The sequence below is a fragment of the Anticarsia gemmatalis genome, chromosome 19 (assembly GCF_050436995.1).
Source record: "Anticarsia gemmatalis isolate Benzon Research Colony breed Stoneville strain chromosome 19, ilAntGemm2 primary, whole genome shotgun sequence".
Classification (NCBI taxonomy): domain Eukaryota; kingdom Metazoa; phylum Arthropoda; class Insecta; order Lepidoptera; family Erebidae; genus Anticarsia; species Anticarsia gemmatalis.
Genome location: NC_134763.1, coordinates 11,742,368 through 11,759,998, shown reverse-complemented (window position 1 = coordinate 11,759,998; position 17,631 = coordinate 11,742,368). Strand labels below are relative to the sequence as shown.

The 17,631-nt window shown below is 44.0% G+C and overlaps 2 protein-coding genes across 4 annotated transcripts; one reads left to right on the top strand and one right to left on the bottom strand.

Annotated features, from left to right (window-relative positions):
* Positions 1–9,687: 9,687 nt before the first annotated feature.
* LOC142980855 (zinc carboxypeptidase A 1-like) lies at positions 9,688–16,096 on the top strand. 3 transcript variants are annotated; one of them, XM_076126413.1, is made up of 11 exons: positions 9,688–9,778; positions 9,861–9,959; positions 10,053–10,139; positions 10,334–10,500; positions 10,586–10,743; positions 11,145–11,270; positions 13,413–13,439; positions 13,919–14,015; positions 14,474–14,608; positions 14,680–14,920; positions 15,824–15,922. In XM_076126413.1, exons 1-10 carry the CDS (start codon positions 9,739–9,741, stop codon positions 14,887–14,889), a joined length of 1,146 nt encoding a protein of 381 aa, XP_075982528.1. In that variant the 5' UTR covers positions 9,688–9,738; the 3' UTR covers positions 14,890–14,920; positions 15,824–15,922. The 3 variants fall into 3 exon arrangements, with proteins under 3 accessions (XP_075982528.1, XP_075982526.1, XP_075982527.1); XM_076126411.1 differs by lacking the exon at positions 14,680–14,920 and having other exon boundaries at positions 15,824–16,096; XM_076126412.1 differs by lacking the exon at positions 15,824–15,922 and having other exon boundaries at positions 9,689–9,778; positions 14,680–15,100.
* A 450-nt stretch (positions 16,097–16,546) lies between these two features.
* On the bottom strand, positions 16,547–17,587 carry LOC142980857 (uncharacterized). Its single transcript, XM_076126416.1, has 2 exons — positions 17,506–17,587; positions 16,547–17,422 (listed from the first exon to the last, which is right to left on the bottom strand). Exons 1-2 carry the CDS (start codon positions 17,537–17,539, stop codon positions 16,548–16,550), a joined length of 909 nt encoding a protein of 302 aa, XP_075982531.1. The 5' UTR covers positions 17,540–17,587; the 3' UTR covers position 16,547.
* Positions 17,588–17,631: the final 44 nt, after the last annotated feature.

The window sequence follows — 17,631 nt, the reverse complement described above, 5'->3', positions numbered from 1 at the left end:
AAAGCGATCGAGGACATATTGTTTTTATTGTGCCAAAAGTTGTGCCTAGTGACCCTCCAAGTGCGTGCGAAGTTCCAGATTTTTCCCGTGAAAAACCATCGAGTTATAGCGGGAAAACCGGAAAACCACGTGGCACGTGGTCGGTGATCCAGAGGAGTCCGAGAGGAGCCCGATACGCCGATCGACGGGGACCGCCGAGAGCAGCCAGGGGACACTTCGAGCATCGAGATAAGTGGAAAACTTCAGGAGATATTGACATTTGAATTTTCCCAAATTTGTATCACCTTTATCTCGTAAACAAGATCTGTGACCCCTTAATTTTAAGTTAGTTTTAGGTAGCTATAAGGCCCTAGACCGTAAGTTCTGAGTTTCAGAATTTTCCGAGTGAAACTCGCGATTTCGCGCAATTTCCAAAAATTTTCCACAGGGTGAAAATTTTCGACCCTGATTTGACACGCTCGCGGACTAGAGCTCGCCGAGACGATTCTAGGGATACCAAGCACGACGAAATTGCGTCACGGGAAGCCCGAGAAATCGCGGTTTGAAAATTGCGAGTCCGCCATCTTGAAAAATTCAGACCGCCATAACTCCGGTGATCCTTGACCAAAAGTAATCGTGATTGGTGTCTCTGGAGAGCGCTCGAGAAGAGCTAGCGAGTGCTTGCGTCAAATTTGACCATTTCCCCCGGAAAATTTTTGGAAATTCGGGAAATTATTTCCCGGAAAATTCCATTTTGAATGCAAGCGGCTTACACCGCACATCACAACAGTGAAAGTCCCGTGTTTCTGCGGTGCCTGGGGACGGAGATAATCAATTTCAAAAATTGACTGACAACTTTGACAGCTAAGTGGCAGCCATATTGGCAGCCATCTTGGAAAACTTCAAGCTACGATAACTCCGGCCTCAGTGGTCGTAGAGACGTGGGATTTTCACTGAAGAACTGAGCAGGAGCAGGCGGTATTAGCGAGCACTACACATGGTGGCGGCCATTTTGACCGCCATCTTGAATTTCTAAAAAGTGCCGTAACTTCGGTCTGGATAGTCCGACTTGAACGGAGCTTTCTTTACAGACCTTGGCGAAGCGCTGGGTACCGTTTTCTTCTGGTCAGCTCAGAATCCCGCCATCCCGGGATAGTACGGGAACAAAATCCCGGACCAAAATTCGACAGAGTCGGTCAGTGCCTGCTGGACGTGCCTACCTACCCCACCTCCTCTCTGTATAACAGTACCCCCCCTACCTAAACCTACCCGTGACCCCCCCGACCCCCCCTGTCCCCCCCCTTGACGTTCCACGCCCTTTACACGTGGAACAAACTCCCACCGGAGACACGCTGTATACACATACAGTAACACATACACATACACACACACCAACACACACACACACACACACACACAAACACACACACATACACACCCACGTACATACACACAAAACACGCATACTTACACAATACTCACCTCGGAAGCCTATTGCGCCGATACACGGAGACAGCTGCTGGGCAGTACCTGAAAAGGACAAAGTTTTATATTACTAAACGTAAACTAGTATAAGTTAGTTAAGTTAGGACAAGGTAGGAAAAATGGAGAGGACACCTGCCAATAAGACAGGTAACAGGGTTACCAGCCCCACCAGAAGGAGCCCCCGCCCGGGGGTGTCCCCGTCTCCCCCACCGACACTACACCTCCGGCAACAAACAGTTGCCAAAAAAGCCAAGCGAGTGATCGAACCCAGCGAGGGAGGCTTTCACCCCAAGCTGGCTATCTCGCCTCAGAGCCCCCCTAAGACCAGGAGAGAGCAGGCGAACTCCTGGTTCGCCAAGGGTCACGCGGCCCTCTCTGAGTCGCGAAACTTAAGGGGCGACATAAAAGAGAAGCTGAAGGCGGTCCTCAATAACATGATGAGGCTCTACAAGGAGGCGGAGGCGGAGACATCAGCGGGTGTAGGACAGAAAACGGAGAGAGAGGAAACTAGGGGGGTGGAGCAGGCGAGTGGGGACCCTTCCCCGCCCGCCTGTCCCACCTCGATGGAGATTAGGGACCTTCTGACGAAAGTAGAGGAAAATAATAAGATCCTGAAAGAAAATAGAGAGAGGTTGGACCAGCTGGTGGAGAGACCGCAGCAAACCTACGCCAACGTCTTACAAGCGGAAAGCAGCAGGGAACCTGCGACTCTCCATTCGCTGATCGTGACCTCGAAGGACGAAGAGGATACTGGGGAAGAAGTACTGGAGAAAGTCAGAAAAATAGTAGATGCAAAGAATGGATGGGTCAAGATTGAAAGAGTAAGGAAAGCAAGAGACAGGAAAGTAGTGATGGGATGCAAGACGATGGAAGAGCGGCAAAAAATAGTAGATAGGTTTAAGGAAAAGGGCGGTCACCTCGTCGTCGAGGAAGCCAAAAACAAGGATCCGCTCCTGGTGCTGAGGGACGTCCTGACCATCCACAGTGATGAGGAGGTCATGGGCGCCCTTCGGAACCAGAACGCTGGCGTTTTCGGTAACCTCGCCGGCGAGGACGACCGCATGGAAGTTAAGTTTAGGAAAAAGGCGCGAAATCCACACAATGCCCATATTGTGATGCGAGTCTCGCCTGCAATATGGACACGAGCAGTGGCTGCAGGGAGACTGAGAGTCGACTTGCAGAACGTGCGCGTGGAGGACCAGTCGCCGCTGGTGCAGTGCACCCGGTGTCTGGCCTACGGCCATAGCAAGCGCCTCTGCAAGGAGCCCTCCGACCTCTGCAGCCACTGCGGTGGCCCGCACCTGAAGATTGACTGCCCAGACAAGACAGCCGGGGAACCACCATCCTGCAGGAACTGCACTCGGGCTGGCGCGGCCAACGTCCAGCACAACGCATTCAGCAATGAATGTCCGGTAAGGCGGAAGTGGGACGCGCTAGCTCGAGCAGCTGTAGCATACTGCTAAGGTGGAAACGGGGAACTGGAGAATAAAACTAGGGCAATTAAAGCCACCAGAAAATCGGGGGGGCACAAAAACACTAAACAAAGACACACTACATAACACAGACGAGCACACAAACACACAATCTCAGTGGGCAGTGACTTTCGTGAGACGGGGCGACTTGCCCGAGTACTTAAGTAACCTTAAATGCAAGGGCAAGAAACCCCGCATCCACCGACAAAGCCACACAGACACAAACACACGAAACAACACAGAATGTCTTCGGTTCATTGTAGGTATGAACCTGAAAACCCATCCCATCCTTAGCACGTGCGTAAGTGTCTGGCCGACGCTGAAGAACGATGTCCATAACATTTGTAAGCCCTGTGTCAACGTAAACATAAAATGTAAAAACAAACGAAGTAGAAATAAGAAAATATGTTTATTAAATATATTGTCAAACATATATTTTAATAGCATAGATGTTAATGTAAGTTAAGATAATTGATAAGAACTGTAAATAAAGAAAAATAGTGTGTAAGTGTGGAAATAGTATTAAGTATAAACAAAACTGTAAATAAATAAAAACCAACCCCCCCCTCCCACCACCACCTTCCTCCCCCCCTCCCCCCACCACCCCAACCTGTGTTGTGTACTGAATAGTATTAAAAGTAGACTAGGTATGAAAGTATGAAAGCGATGAATAAAAGTACGAGAGGCATAAATGATAGAACTGGAATGACAAAGAGGCTCGGAATGTAAGAGAAGAGTAGGCCCATTTAAGGGTAGTCCTATATATTAACATAGAAGTAAGGAATTAGATAGGATAGAATAACAAGGTCCCTGACCTCCATGTTAGGGGTAGCTAGGCGAAAAAAAAAAAAAAAAAAAAAAAAAAAAAAAAAAAAAAAAAAAACCTAACCTAACCTAACCTAACCTAACCTAACCTAACCTAACCTAACCTAACCTAACCTAACCTAACCTAACCTAACCTAACCTTTTTTTTTTTTTTTTTTTTTTTTTTTTTTTGCGTCAGGAAAATGCATTACTGCATGTCCCGCCCCAGGGAGGAAAGCGGGGGTCTGTCGGGCTCTCCCGCCGGCAAGGCGTTCCGGCTAACTTGGGCATACCGACTAAAAACCTGACGGTGTTCCTTCTACAGTCACCATAACGTGGCCAGGACGCGGTACCTCCATTCGGATACTCCGCGTCCCAGCCGGTGACGGCCCGCTTTGGATGCGGGCCCTACTTCGAGCGGGGGCGGACTTGAGGATTGTCCCCCCCTAGCTCTCCACTTCACGGGGGTGCGCCAGGAACACACAGCGCACTCCCCACCTCTCGGACCAACCTAACCTAACCTAACCTAACCTAACCTAACCTAACCTAACCTAACCTAACCTAACCTAACCTAACCTAACCTAACCTAACCTAACCTAACCTAACCTAACCTAACCTAACCTAACCTAACCTAACCTAACCTAACCTAACCTAACCTAACCTAACCTAACCTAACCTAACCTAACCTAACCTAACCTAACCTAACCTAACCTAACCTAACCTAACCTAACCTAACCTAACCTAACCTAACCTAACCTAACCTAACCTAACCTAACCTAACCTAACCTAACCTAACCTAACCGTCCTCACTAGAAACATACAATCATCAGACCTTATCAACACAGACATCTCACAACTACAAACACATGAACTGGACACATACATTCACAAACTCACCACACTCATCCAAAAATCATGCGACCAGGTTCTTCCCCGCCCGGGCAGACGCCCTGACAGACCCCTTTGGTGGAATGAGGAGCTAACCTCTCTAAAAAACGCTGTAATCCGCAACCACCGCCTACTCAGCAAAGCCGCTAAAAACAACCGCCCTGTCGCGGACCTACTTACCGAACGCACTACGCTGAAAGCGGAGTATGCGGAAAAACTGAGCAAAGCTTCCACCGAGAGCTTCAGGGCCTTTTGCTCTGCCCAGGGCAAAGACGACGCGTGGGCCATCACCAACAAAATTATTAAAACCAGACCACCCATACAACCTCCCTCCAACATCGAGATCGCACCAGGTATTTTCACAACCACACCGCTACAAACTGCCAACACATTCCTCAATCAGTTCTACCCTGACGACACCCCCGACTCACCCACTCAACACACCACACGCTCACTCAGCACAAACACCCCCAACACCGCTGATGACCCACCATTCACTACCCAAGAAATCATCGACATACTTAATAACATGAACCCAAACAAATCACCTGGCGAAGATCACCTTACCTCCGACATCTGCCTCCACTTCACGTCCTGTTTCCCTAACATCATTACATCCCTCATGAACCGATGTCTCTCCCTTGGCTTCTTCCCCAAGGCATGGAAACATGCCATTGTTAAGGTCATTCCTAAGCCAGGCAAGGACAACTACTCCACCACCTCATCCTTCAGACCCATAGGCCTCCTCCCCATCTTCGCCAAAACACTTGAAAAACTCATCACTCAGAGACTCACACACCACCTCAACATCACACACGCATCCAATCCACACCAATATGGCTTCAAAACACAGACCTCCACAATACACGCACTTCACAACCTCATCACACGCATACAAAAACACAAAGCAGATGGCGACCACGTTGTCATGGTGTCCTTGGACATCAAGGCCGCCTTCGACAATGCCTGGTGGCCGGCAATTCTCACACGACTCAAAGACACACACTGCCCACGCAACATATTTAACATTCTGAAACACTATCACACAGAGAGATGGGTAACCACACACTATGCAAACATCACTGCCACCAAACAACTCACCCGAGGATGCATCCAAGGTTCAGTTTGCGGCCCTACACTATGGAACCTTTTAATGGACGACCTGTTAAACTCCACACTACCTGAAGGAATTCACCTTCAGGCCTATGCAGATGACGTCACTCTCCTCGCTACACACAAGGACCTCTCTACTCTACAGAATAACATCAACACTGCACTCAATCATATCTCCAAATGGGGGAACTCTGTCAAACTGACGTTCGGACCTCAGAAAACGGAAGCCACAACATTCACTCACAAATCACGGCACATCAACATACACATGGACAACACACAAATACACACCAAAAACACCATCAAACTCTTAGGAGTAATAATCGACAACAAACTCAAATTCACACAACACATCACTCACATCATCACCAAAGCACAAAAAATACACAACAAACTCTCACAATTCATTCGACCCACATGGGGTATTCATTCAGAAAATATCAGCACACTCTACAAAGGGGTCATTGAGCCGATAGTATGTTACGCCGCCTGCATCTGGCAAAACGCCCTCAAATACAAAATGGTGACCAAAAAACTACTGGCTCTACAAAGAGGTTTCGCCCTCAAAATCACACGTGGCTTCCGCACACTAAACACAATTGACGCTATCACACTTGCAGGTCTTACACCACTCCACCTAAAAGCACAAGAGACCGCTACAATAGAACTCACACGCATCACACACATAAGCCCATTCTTACCCACTGACATTACTATGGACACACCCACTCACCCCTCTCAACTCATTCACCCAGCACACAGAATCTCACACACATACCACACAGCCGACAGCCAGGAGGAACTTAACACTACCCTACTATCGCTTTCACACACACACTCACACCACATTTACACAGACGGTAGCAAACATGACAACCGAGTCGGCGCTGCCGTCATCATCCAAACACCAACAAACCGCACCATCACCAAGAAATACTCGCTGCATTCCACCTGCTCAGTGTTCCAGGCTGAGCTACTGGCCCTCTCTAAGGCCTGCCAATGGTTGGCTGACAACCACATTTACACCGCAGCCATAATGTCAGATTCCAGGTCCGCCTTAGATGACATTCGTAACACAGCCAGTACGCACACACTCACCAACCACATACAAACATTTCTCAGCCAAACACACATCAACATCAGCCTTATTTGGGTCAGGGCCCACGGGGACATCCTAGGCAATGAACTGGCTGACATTGCGGCGAAGGAAGCCGCAAATAAACACACCACACCTGCATTTCTCCACTTCCCACTCTCACACACACGTAGACTCGCCAAGGAACACTCACACAGCCAGACCGAAAGCCTGTACACACACAACACCAAGGGCCCCACCCTTAAAACATGGTGCCCAACATTATCACACATCCAAAACATAATTACACACCTAGGACACAACTTCGCACTCACACAAATACTAACAGGACACGGGTATCATAAGGAATACCTCCATAGATTTAAAATAGTAGACAATGACCTCTGCCCTTGCGATAACTCTTCACAACAAAGCATACAACATTTACTCACCACTTGCCCTAAATTCCTCCACACCAGATACACTCACGAACAACTCTCCCAATCATATAACATTGAACCCTATGACCTCTCCGAAGTCCTTAAACAGAAACCCACCATTAGCTCCTTCATGACACACATCACCCGAATCGTCAACAACCTAAAAACATTCAACAACACATAAACACTCACATACACACATACACACACACACACACACATATACACATTACACACTAATATTTTAAATTGTAAAACGTACTCGCCTATGTAACTAATTATAAGCATCTCCAAAATGTTCTTTCTCTACATAAGTACTTATAAGTTTAAATTGTTAATTTTGTCATATTCTGTATCAAATAGCAGAATTGTTTATTCGCGTCTGATCGCAATAAACTCCCTCACGGGGCGGTTTTACCCTCGTGGGGACAACAAAAAAAACCTAACCGTCCTTTACACAGGTCGCTTGTCACACCAACTTGCCGTCGGAATCGCACTTACTTCCTTTTTCAGAAATTATGCTAACATTTCTTTTCATTGTTCAGCTGTCGATGTATTCCGTCTTTTCCATCTATTCCATTCGTTATCATAAGTTACAATACCGATGTGACAAGCGAAAATGAACGACACAAACGAAGTTAATTACATGTTAAACCGACGGCTGGCTGATCACACTTCCTCAGGCTCGTTATCACATCAGCCGAATTACTATCACACCATTGTGGCGTTGTTTGGTCACTCTTAAAAAAAAAAAAAAAAAAAAAAAAAAAAAAAAAAAAAAAAAAAAAAAAATATTAAGAGTGGAATTGTGGTGTACAGTCAATGTAAAGGTGTTATACTTTTGAACGAATGAATGGAACGAATGAATGGAACGAATGAATGAATAGAATGAATAAATGGAATGAATGAATGGAATGAACGAATGGAATGAATGAATGGAATGAATGAATGGAATGAACGAATGGAATGAATGAATGAATGGAATGAACGAATGGAATGAATGAATGGAACGAATGAACGGAACGAATGAATGAATGGAATGAATAAATGGAATGAATGAAAGGAATGAACGAATGAAAGGAATGAACGAATGGAATGAATGAATGAATGGAAAGAATGAAAGAATGAATGAATGAATGGAATGAATGAATGGAATGAACGAATGGTATGAATGAATGGAAGGAATGAATGATCGCGATGAACGGAGTAAATAATAGACTAAAGGAAAAAAAAAAAAAAAAAAAAAAAAAAGAAAAAAAAGGGAGTGTAGATAATTATTATTATTGCACGCATGGATAGTTCGTGATACACGTATGCTAAAATAACATTTAAGGAACATGTGGGACACCCGATTGGAACGAAGTTCCTTTCGTTTGGAGGCATAACAAAATAAAAGACGTTTAGGAGATGAATGATACATGAAATAAGTAAAGGTTATATAAAATTATAATGAACTAGCTGACCCGCGCAACTTCGCTTGCGTCCAATAAGAGAGAATGGGTGAAATTTTTCCCCGTTTTCGTAACATTTTTTACTGGTACTCTGCTCCTTTTGGTCGTAGTAATATAATGTGCGTAGCGTGATGATATAAAATATGTCTTCTTTTCACGAAAAATATATCAAAATTATTTATATCTCCTAATATAACGAAGTCGCGCTAAGGCTTATCCGTCATTAAAACCGTTGCCATGACAACGGAATTTTGTTAATTTAATGTCATTATAATATTGATTACTCGCGACTTATTTCGCCACCTGAATTTTCCCGGGAAATGCGTCATTTTCCCGGGGTAAAAAGTAGCCTATGTCCTTTCTCGGGTATCAAAGTATCTCCATACCAAATTTCATGCAAATTGGTTCAGTAGTTTAGGCGTGATTGAGTAGCAGACAGACAGACAGACAGACAGACAGACAGAGTTACTTTCGCATTTATAATATTAGTATGGATTCTGAAAATAACTAAAACTTCATACACACGACTAAACTTTACGCATACACAGCAGACGCGTGCGTCGCGTGGCTAATCACTGTCGAGGGAGCGAGAGAGAGAGAGAGAAAGAATAAGTCGATTTTTTTACCCTCTCTCCGAGCGATAAGCACTATAGCAAGAGTATCGTGAGGATCTTTCATGACTCTCGCCTTGCCCCCTGAGCCAGCGTGTAACGCGATAATGACACTTGCGAATATAATGAGAGGCGAGTGAGTGAGTGTCGGTCACCACACTCACCATCTTCACCGAGTGACAGTAATTGACAGTATCAAGTTAATGCATTAACATTAAGTGCGTGGTGCAGACGTGTAGACGCCAGAGGCGGTGCAGTACACGCGCACTGACGCGCACTGACGCCGTTAATGTCACGACCACGATTACACGCGCACTGCATCATTAATTTTGTCAATAATCATATTTGCTCTCCCGGTATGATAAAAGAAAAAGGTATAAATTTCATATTTCTCAGTATTTTATTTTTTTATATAAGGACATGTTTCGGAGGCAGCTATTTTTATTATTAATCGTTTGGGGTAAATAAAACATTCCAAACCAATGGGAGCACTTAATCAAATATACTTACGTACCTCTTAGTACGTAATTTATATTTTTCAGGCGCTTCAGGTGAAGAAGGACAAAGCGGTAGTAACGTTACGCAAGTTTATCATGATGCACCATTCGATGAAGAAGTTATAGAGAATCTTGACGATGGAGGTAGGTGACAGTAGGTGTCGGTAACAAACTGGTATTGATGTTGTACGAGATACATTGATTGAGGACGCTGCTTGTTGTATGTTGCATGCTCAGAGCTGCCGGAGGACGTGGAGCGCGCTACCGTGTACGACTACCTGGGCGAGGACTGGCGCCCGCCGCCCCCGGCACACTCCCCTGCCGGTAACAGTATCTACCCGTGATCCCACCCGTCCACCCTGTGCATACCTCCTATACACACGCTACACACACACAATATACACGGTCTGCAACTCTGCACATTATATTACAGTTCTACAACATAGATTGTTAATGACACATTTCGCACACAGATAACATAAAAGCTGGATTATAGCGTGTATATGTGTGCTCGGCAGCGGGCAGCGGCGAGGGCGCAGACGGACGGCGGCGGGTCACCCCTCTCAACTGGCACAGAGCGCCCACGCTGCCTGAACTCATCAATTACCTCAAAGATTTATCTTTTACCTACTATTATTTTCACTTAAAAAGTTACGGCAACTCTTCGAAACGAAATGCGATAATGGTGAGCTTATTTAGTATGCATTGGTGTTTCTCCATGACTGCCAGTGAGAATAGTGGATGGCATCAGTAGAAGGTTGATCGTGCAGGTGGGGTCGATAGTGACGGGCGACAGGAAGCCGCGCATACTGATAGACGGCGGCACCGTGGGCCGGGACCACTCCAGTGTCGTCGCCGTGCTGTTCTTCCTCGAGTCCATCGTGCACAACTTTACACAGCAACCGTTCCACATACAGAACAAGGATTGGTGAGTGCCACTACACGCCGTCACGTGCCACCACCCTCCAGTCCACACCACTCTTTGCACATGTCGCGAGTAATAGCGACTGTAAAAACTAGTTTTGTGTTTTACACTCATGGCATGTGAATCAAGTTGTAGATAGAGACAGAACTGGAAGTGCTCTCACCCGGCCACCGACTAGTAGCGTCGGTAACACTACTAGTACCACTAGCACCGATGAGTGAGGCCGCCTAGTGCCGCTCAGTTGGCAGTCAAGTGAGTCAAGTGAATCTACTGTTGACCAACATTGATACTGGTGGACACTAGTATATACTAGTATCAATGTAGTAGTGGTGTGGCGAGCGGGCCGGCACTACAACAGTAACAACAGTACGCACTACAAGCACTAACGGTAGTCGGTGCGGCAGGTACTTCCTGCCGCTGCTGAACCCCGACGGGTACAACCACAGCCTGCACGTGCAGCGTAACTGGGCCAAGAACAGGCGCAGACTAACTTGGAGATGCTGGGGTATCGATCTCAATAGGAATTTCCCGTAAGTATCAACCGTCGCTAACAGCCGATATTATAGTGCTTTAAATATAGCTTCAATAAAATGCCAGTTCCAAGTACGACTGCTGGCACGACTGTGTCGTGACTAGGGAATGCAATCCCGACTCGAGATCGTCAACTCGAGATCCCTCGCGATCAGAAATATCAATCCCGCGGGATCCCGAGATTTTCGGGATCCCGTCTAGTTAGTAAAAATAATACAATTCGAACGGCTTGTTTAATAATATGTTATATGTGTGTGATAGTGAATGCAATAAATTATTATTTGAAAGAAAATAAAAGCCTTTATTTTTCAATATTACTAACAACGTAACATAATTAACAGGTGTAATAACATGAACATAATCAAAAAAGTAGGTGTAGCTCCAGGAGATCTAAATAAAAAGTAATCAAATGGCATTTTGAAAGTAGCCTCTTAAAATACAAAGTGTATCAATAGTACGAGCTTCTAATCGGCATCTTAAGTCTATTGCAATGTAGCCAGCTGCTGAAAATGCCCTCTCCGACAATCCCGAACGGGATCTCGTCATATTATGCTTCGGGATTGATCCCGAAAAAATACACGGGATCTCGCGAGATCGGGATCCCGCGAGATCGGGATTGCATTCACTAGTCGTGACGTCTAACCAAGTCGACAAATTGTAATGTGTAGTGTGATAACTATTATATTATTTAAATACAGATCCTCACTTAAAATCGAAATAATTTAACACAATCGGCCAACTAGCAATAACTTCTATTTTGATAGAATCTCTTACTTTGCAACCTCTTTACAAGGTGTAAAATTGTAAATCAGATTCATATTTCAAAATTATTATTGAAAGGTAGACTCTCTTTTCCATTGCTTGACTAAATTTCATTGGTAAAAAATAAAGCTCGTCGTGCCCCGTTGATATTAAGATATATTCTATACACTCAAACATCATTTACAACAATAAATTCGTTAAAAATAGATTTAAGAAAAAGGATTAAAAAAACAAAAATCTTCGATCCCATGTGTTTGTATCGATCTTGTACTTAGGTCACTACTTATGTTTTAAGCTTTGACGTATCTGATTGTTTTAGACGCCATTTGGTTTTTTCATCGTAAAGTTTGACATTTTTGACTACTACATTCCAAAGAACGTTTTGAAATCTGCGCTGAAAATATTTTCAATATCGTCGATAGAAAATTGTAAGTGTGCGGAAAATTGGCATTAGGATGTTAACATTTTCGTGCATTGATTTTTTACGACTTTCAACGTGACTTGTAGAACAGTCGTGTCAATATCAACTTATTTCTTATTTTGGCAATGAAGTCAGATCTTTTGAACATTTAAAACGACGATTTGTACAGTTCTATCATGATTATTTTGAAAATCCTGAAGGTCGTCCAAGGTCACCAGTTGTCAAAAATGGATGATGTGCGCAAATTAATAATGAATTTTCGCTTCCTGTGACATCAATAGATGAATACAACCCTATACATTATTTCCACTCTTAGATATAAAATATTAGGTGAGAACATTTCCGTTTAGAAGATTTTTTCTAAACGAACCCAATTTTTTCTACAAGAATTCGCAAAGGTGCTCGCGCTCGTGCTCGATTAGTGCAAACAAATGCTTGAAAAATTCATCGTTTTGCTTCAAAATACACGTATCAATTTGTGATAGAACACAAATCCAGGATCAAGGCCCATGAGCCGAAAAACAAACACCAGTCGACTTTATGGGCGCTTTAAGATGAACCAAATCCAGAAAAAGTTATTCGCGCTTGAAGCACTTCGAAACAAATGGTCCCTTGATTTTTTATAAAAAACTTTGTTACGGCATCGGCACGAAGTGCCTTTAGAAAAATTTAGAATGGTTAATAATTTTTTTAACCAGTTTTTTGGTTGGTTATGCTTTTAAACACCCTGTTTTTGAGGGGTCTTCGGGAAAGGAAAAAAAATATAAAAATAATATTTCGACCGGATATATTTTTTTCTAGATCTTGAATAAGAATACCCGGGAACACGATAAAGTAGTTTTCACTCACATATTTAGCTTCACATATTTTTCATAGTTAGGCTCAAAACATAAGTAGTGGCCCACGTATAATATAATATAATTGTGTTGTTTGTTGCATGACTCCGCTCAACCTGAAGTTCGGGATCCACATTTAATCTGTTGCAGTAAGTCCACTTAATGATAATAAGTATACTACTTAATTATGGTATAACTCACCGTCGTCCAGTGTCGTACGGGGTCGTACGGGGTCGTACGGTGGTATTTGTAAAGGTAATATATTATGTTCTTTTATACAGAGTTACTTGTAAAACACTAAAAACCTCGCAGGACTGGATAGTTAACCTCATAACGAGTGCCTGGATAGAGAACCTCATAAAAGATATATTTTGCAAAACTACTGAACGATTTTCCTTTTTTGTATTTGTCATATTTTTACACCGCCGAACGTATTGACGCAGACGAAGTCGCGGGCAGAAGTTAAGTAAGGACGGTATGACAGCGCTCGCGGGTACTCGCTCTCTTGATAGTAATAATAATACAGCACAATCTGCAGCGCAAGCGTCTGCGTCAATAACATTGAAAATCCGATTGAAAGAATGAATGTGCAGTCGCGAAAACTGTTACCTGGTGTTTCTGTTTCAAGCTACGGAGATTGGTGCAAGGGGAAGTTCTCCATAATGTGTAACCCTCACTACTGCGGCCCTTCACCTTTCTCAGAACCAGAATCCAAAGCGTTCCAAGTGAGTGACTAACAATAACCCACGAGCCTGCCTTCGTGCATCGATTATGCATCGGTCAGATTTTGCTGCATGTATCAAATTTATCAGTTTGATTAAATTGTATTTTCATTAGTAATGCTTCTTTCCGTAATAGATGTCATTAGACCACATTTTTTTAACTGGATAGAGTAAGCCAAGTTCGTTTAATATACAAAAAATATAACTCTCCGCATTTTGTCTTAGAAGGTCCTTAATCTATTAACTTAGTTTGAAATCTGTAAAACGTTTCTTCTGGTGCTAGCCTTATTTAAATCGTAAATAATCGCGAGGAAATGTTCTTGGTGCGGTTTCATTTTCAGTGAGAGTGTAAGACACGAATTATGCTAATAATTAAATACATAACATCCGCGCTATGTATATGTCTGTATAATGTGTATGGTCAGCAATCAGCATAGTAAGTATGTGCTCGTGGTCCGCAGCGCCTCACCGTGGAGTATCATTTCACTGCCTACTTCTGCATACAATCCGGTGGGTTCAAAGTGATCTACCCGACCTCTCCGACCGGCGGCTCCGACCACATGATGCATATGATTTATACACGAACCTTGGCTAACGTAAGTATTACCTATAGCGTGTGCTGTGCGCTGTGTGTGTGCTGTGTGTGTAACGTGCGCGACGTGCGCAGACGCTGTCGATGGTGGGCAACAACAAGTACGGGAACGCGCGCGTGGCGCAGCAGGGCACGGCCATCGGCTACATGTTCCACCACGACGTGCTGCACTCGTACATCATCAAGACGCAGCACACCATCTACCCCGCCGCCGTCGAGGTGCGCGGCTGCCTGCTGCGCTTCGCCTCCATGTTCGCTAGCGTCGATAACAAATGGCATGGATGACCCACGCGGGGCCACGCTCCACTCGTACTATGTACGCTCAATACTCTCACTCGATACACTCATCATAACAAACCATTTTTAACGCACTTCAAAATTGGCGGAGGTTCTCTTTTCGACTTTATTTCTACGAGAGTGAGCCTAACCTATTATCTATTTTATGTCTGCTTCTCAGTGCTCTTAAATAAAAATAGTGTGACAAACAACAAAAGATTTTCCGAGTTTTGAGATGTTTGACGATCGACTTGGACACAAATTCGTCTCGTCATTAAATTTTCAGGAGCATTAACTTCTTTAAGATAGGTAATCACCTCAATCATCATATTCGGAAGGACTCTAGTGAGGAATTCGGTTGCTGGCCCGTCGTGCTGTATAGTGTGATACATACTAATAATCAAATCATGTGAAGGCCAGGTCGATCTATCCATACTAATACTAATATACTAAAACTAATATACGAATACTAATATACTAATACCAATATACTAATACTAATATACTAATTATCCATACTAATATTATAAATGCGAAAGTAACTCTGTCTGTCTGTCTGCCTGTCTGTCTGCTACTCAATCACGCCTAAACTACTGAACCAATTTGCATGAAATTTGATATGGAGATATTTTAAAACCCGAGAAAGGACATAAAAAATGTATTACTTATTTTGATTAATCGACTGGGTATTACGTAGATCTCACAACTTTTTACGGCAGAGAGACTGAGCTGCGAGACTAGGGGTTTTTACAGGATGTTTTTGACGGCATTATCTTAACAGCTAGATAGATATAAATAACTGTGTGAGTATTTAATTTTGATGCTTGGTTTGCTTCACCACGTCGTCCACGCTAAAACTTCAAGTACATAGAAATATGACTAGTTTAGGCAGTGATCTCGACAAATATAATGTACTTAGGTAAAATTATCAATATTATTGTAGGTACTGAGGAGCTGGACATTGGACCCGGTTTATTTTGTTAACTCTGCATCGAATTCGAAATATTTAACAATGGCTTGCCCGCGTGGAATTTCATCTCCTTCGGAGGGAAATTTCCAAAAATCCTCTTTTAGTGCTCCCTCTGTTTACATCCTAAGGAATCTTCACCAACCAAATTTCAACTTTTTACGCTCAGTACTTTCGATTGTGCCTTGTACATCAGTCAGTAAGTCAATGACGGAAGAGTTTTATAATATAACTAGCTGACCCGGCAAACGTTGTTTTGCCATAAAAAATAAAAAAAAGTGTCACTTAGGGCATGAAAAATAGATGTTGGCCGATTCTCAGTCCTACTCAATATGCTTACAAAAATTCATGAGAATCGGTCAAGCCGTTTCGGAGGAGTACGGTAACGAAAACTGTTACGCGAGAATTCATACCCCTAAGTGACAATATATATTTTTTAATTTACATGGCAAAACAACGTTTGCCAGGTCAGCTAGTTAGATATACAAATATGTTTTATTATATAGCATATGGATAAAGCATCTAAGAAAGAGATTTGAGAAGTATTATTTTTGTTGTTGACACAAGCCTTACTTACACGTAATTGTATATAAGGATAAGTTTTATTAACATTATTGACATTTGACAATGGCCGGTGTGGTCGGCATGAAGAGTGCGGACGGCACGCTCGTGGGTGTGATGTGTGGTGAGCAGGCGACCATTAAGGATCTCCTCCTTCTCCGTCATAATAGTCAGGATTATAATTGATTTGCCTTTGGTATTCTAATCTCTTTAAGTACTCCAAGATGTCCATGAAATCAGTCTTGTGTCTCACAGCGGCCTCGTACATCCGCAAGTGCCAGTTGAAGGTGGGTACTGCGTGCCACGACACGCCGTGATCCAGGTACGCATCGTACAACCGGCTGAAGTCACCCACCAGTGTTCTAACCAAGGACATTAAGTAGCCGACGCGGTACTTTATGCTGTTCCTATATTTTTTTCTAAGTAGTTGCACGTAAGGCAGTTTGTATCTAGTTTCATATACAAATTGTTCCATCAGACCCCAAATTCTCTTCTTGGTGCTACCGATCAATGCAGCGTGGCTGACGTACAGCTCGCGCCTGGTGGCGAGCTGGCCCTGGCGGCGCGAGCGGTTGCCCGGCGGCGCGGCGCTGCGCAGCGCGCGCTCGAAGCGGCGCGTCACGGCGGCCAGCTCGTCCTCGGCGCTGTCGAGGCGCGGCACTCTCGTCCTCTGTCTCATTATGTACTCGATGCGGATAAAGTCCCGTTTCCGCTTTATTTGTTCTTCTGTCAGATTTTTCGTTCTGTGCGTCACCGCCCTCAAGGTGTCATATTTGGTGGACGTTTTATCTGTTTCGTAGGGTGTACTGTCGGTACCGTTGAGTGGCTGCGCGCTCGGAGCGAGGGACAGTTGCGCTTCCTTGGAATGTATGCGCTCCATGGTCTGCTTGAGTTTAGCTTTAGCCTGGTAGATGTCAGTGCCTAATATCTGTTCCAGAACGGTGTCTGCGTGTAAGTTGAACAAGCTGTCATAGTGGTGCGTGACGGTCTCGTCGGCCGCCGCTCGCTGCCACGCTGAAACATGCCACTGTGGGTGGGTTACCAGTTCCACGTTTATACTCACATAATGCTTGTTTCCGATGAAGCGTAATACTTACTAAATAATAAAACCCATGTTATGATCTGCCACATCGCACTTAATCGCAAGCAGTTCTAGTTCGTAATTAATTAACAATGTGCGCGGAGTAATAGGACGTTTTATTTCTTTCAATAATTATTTTATT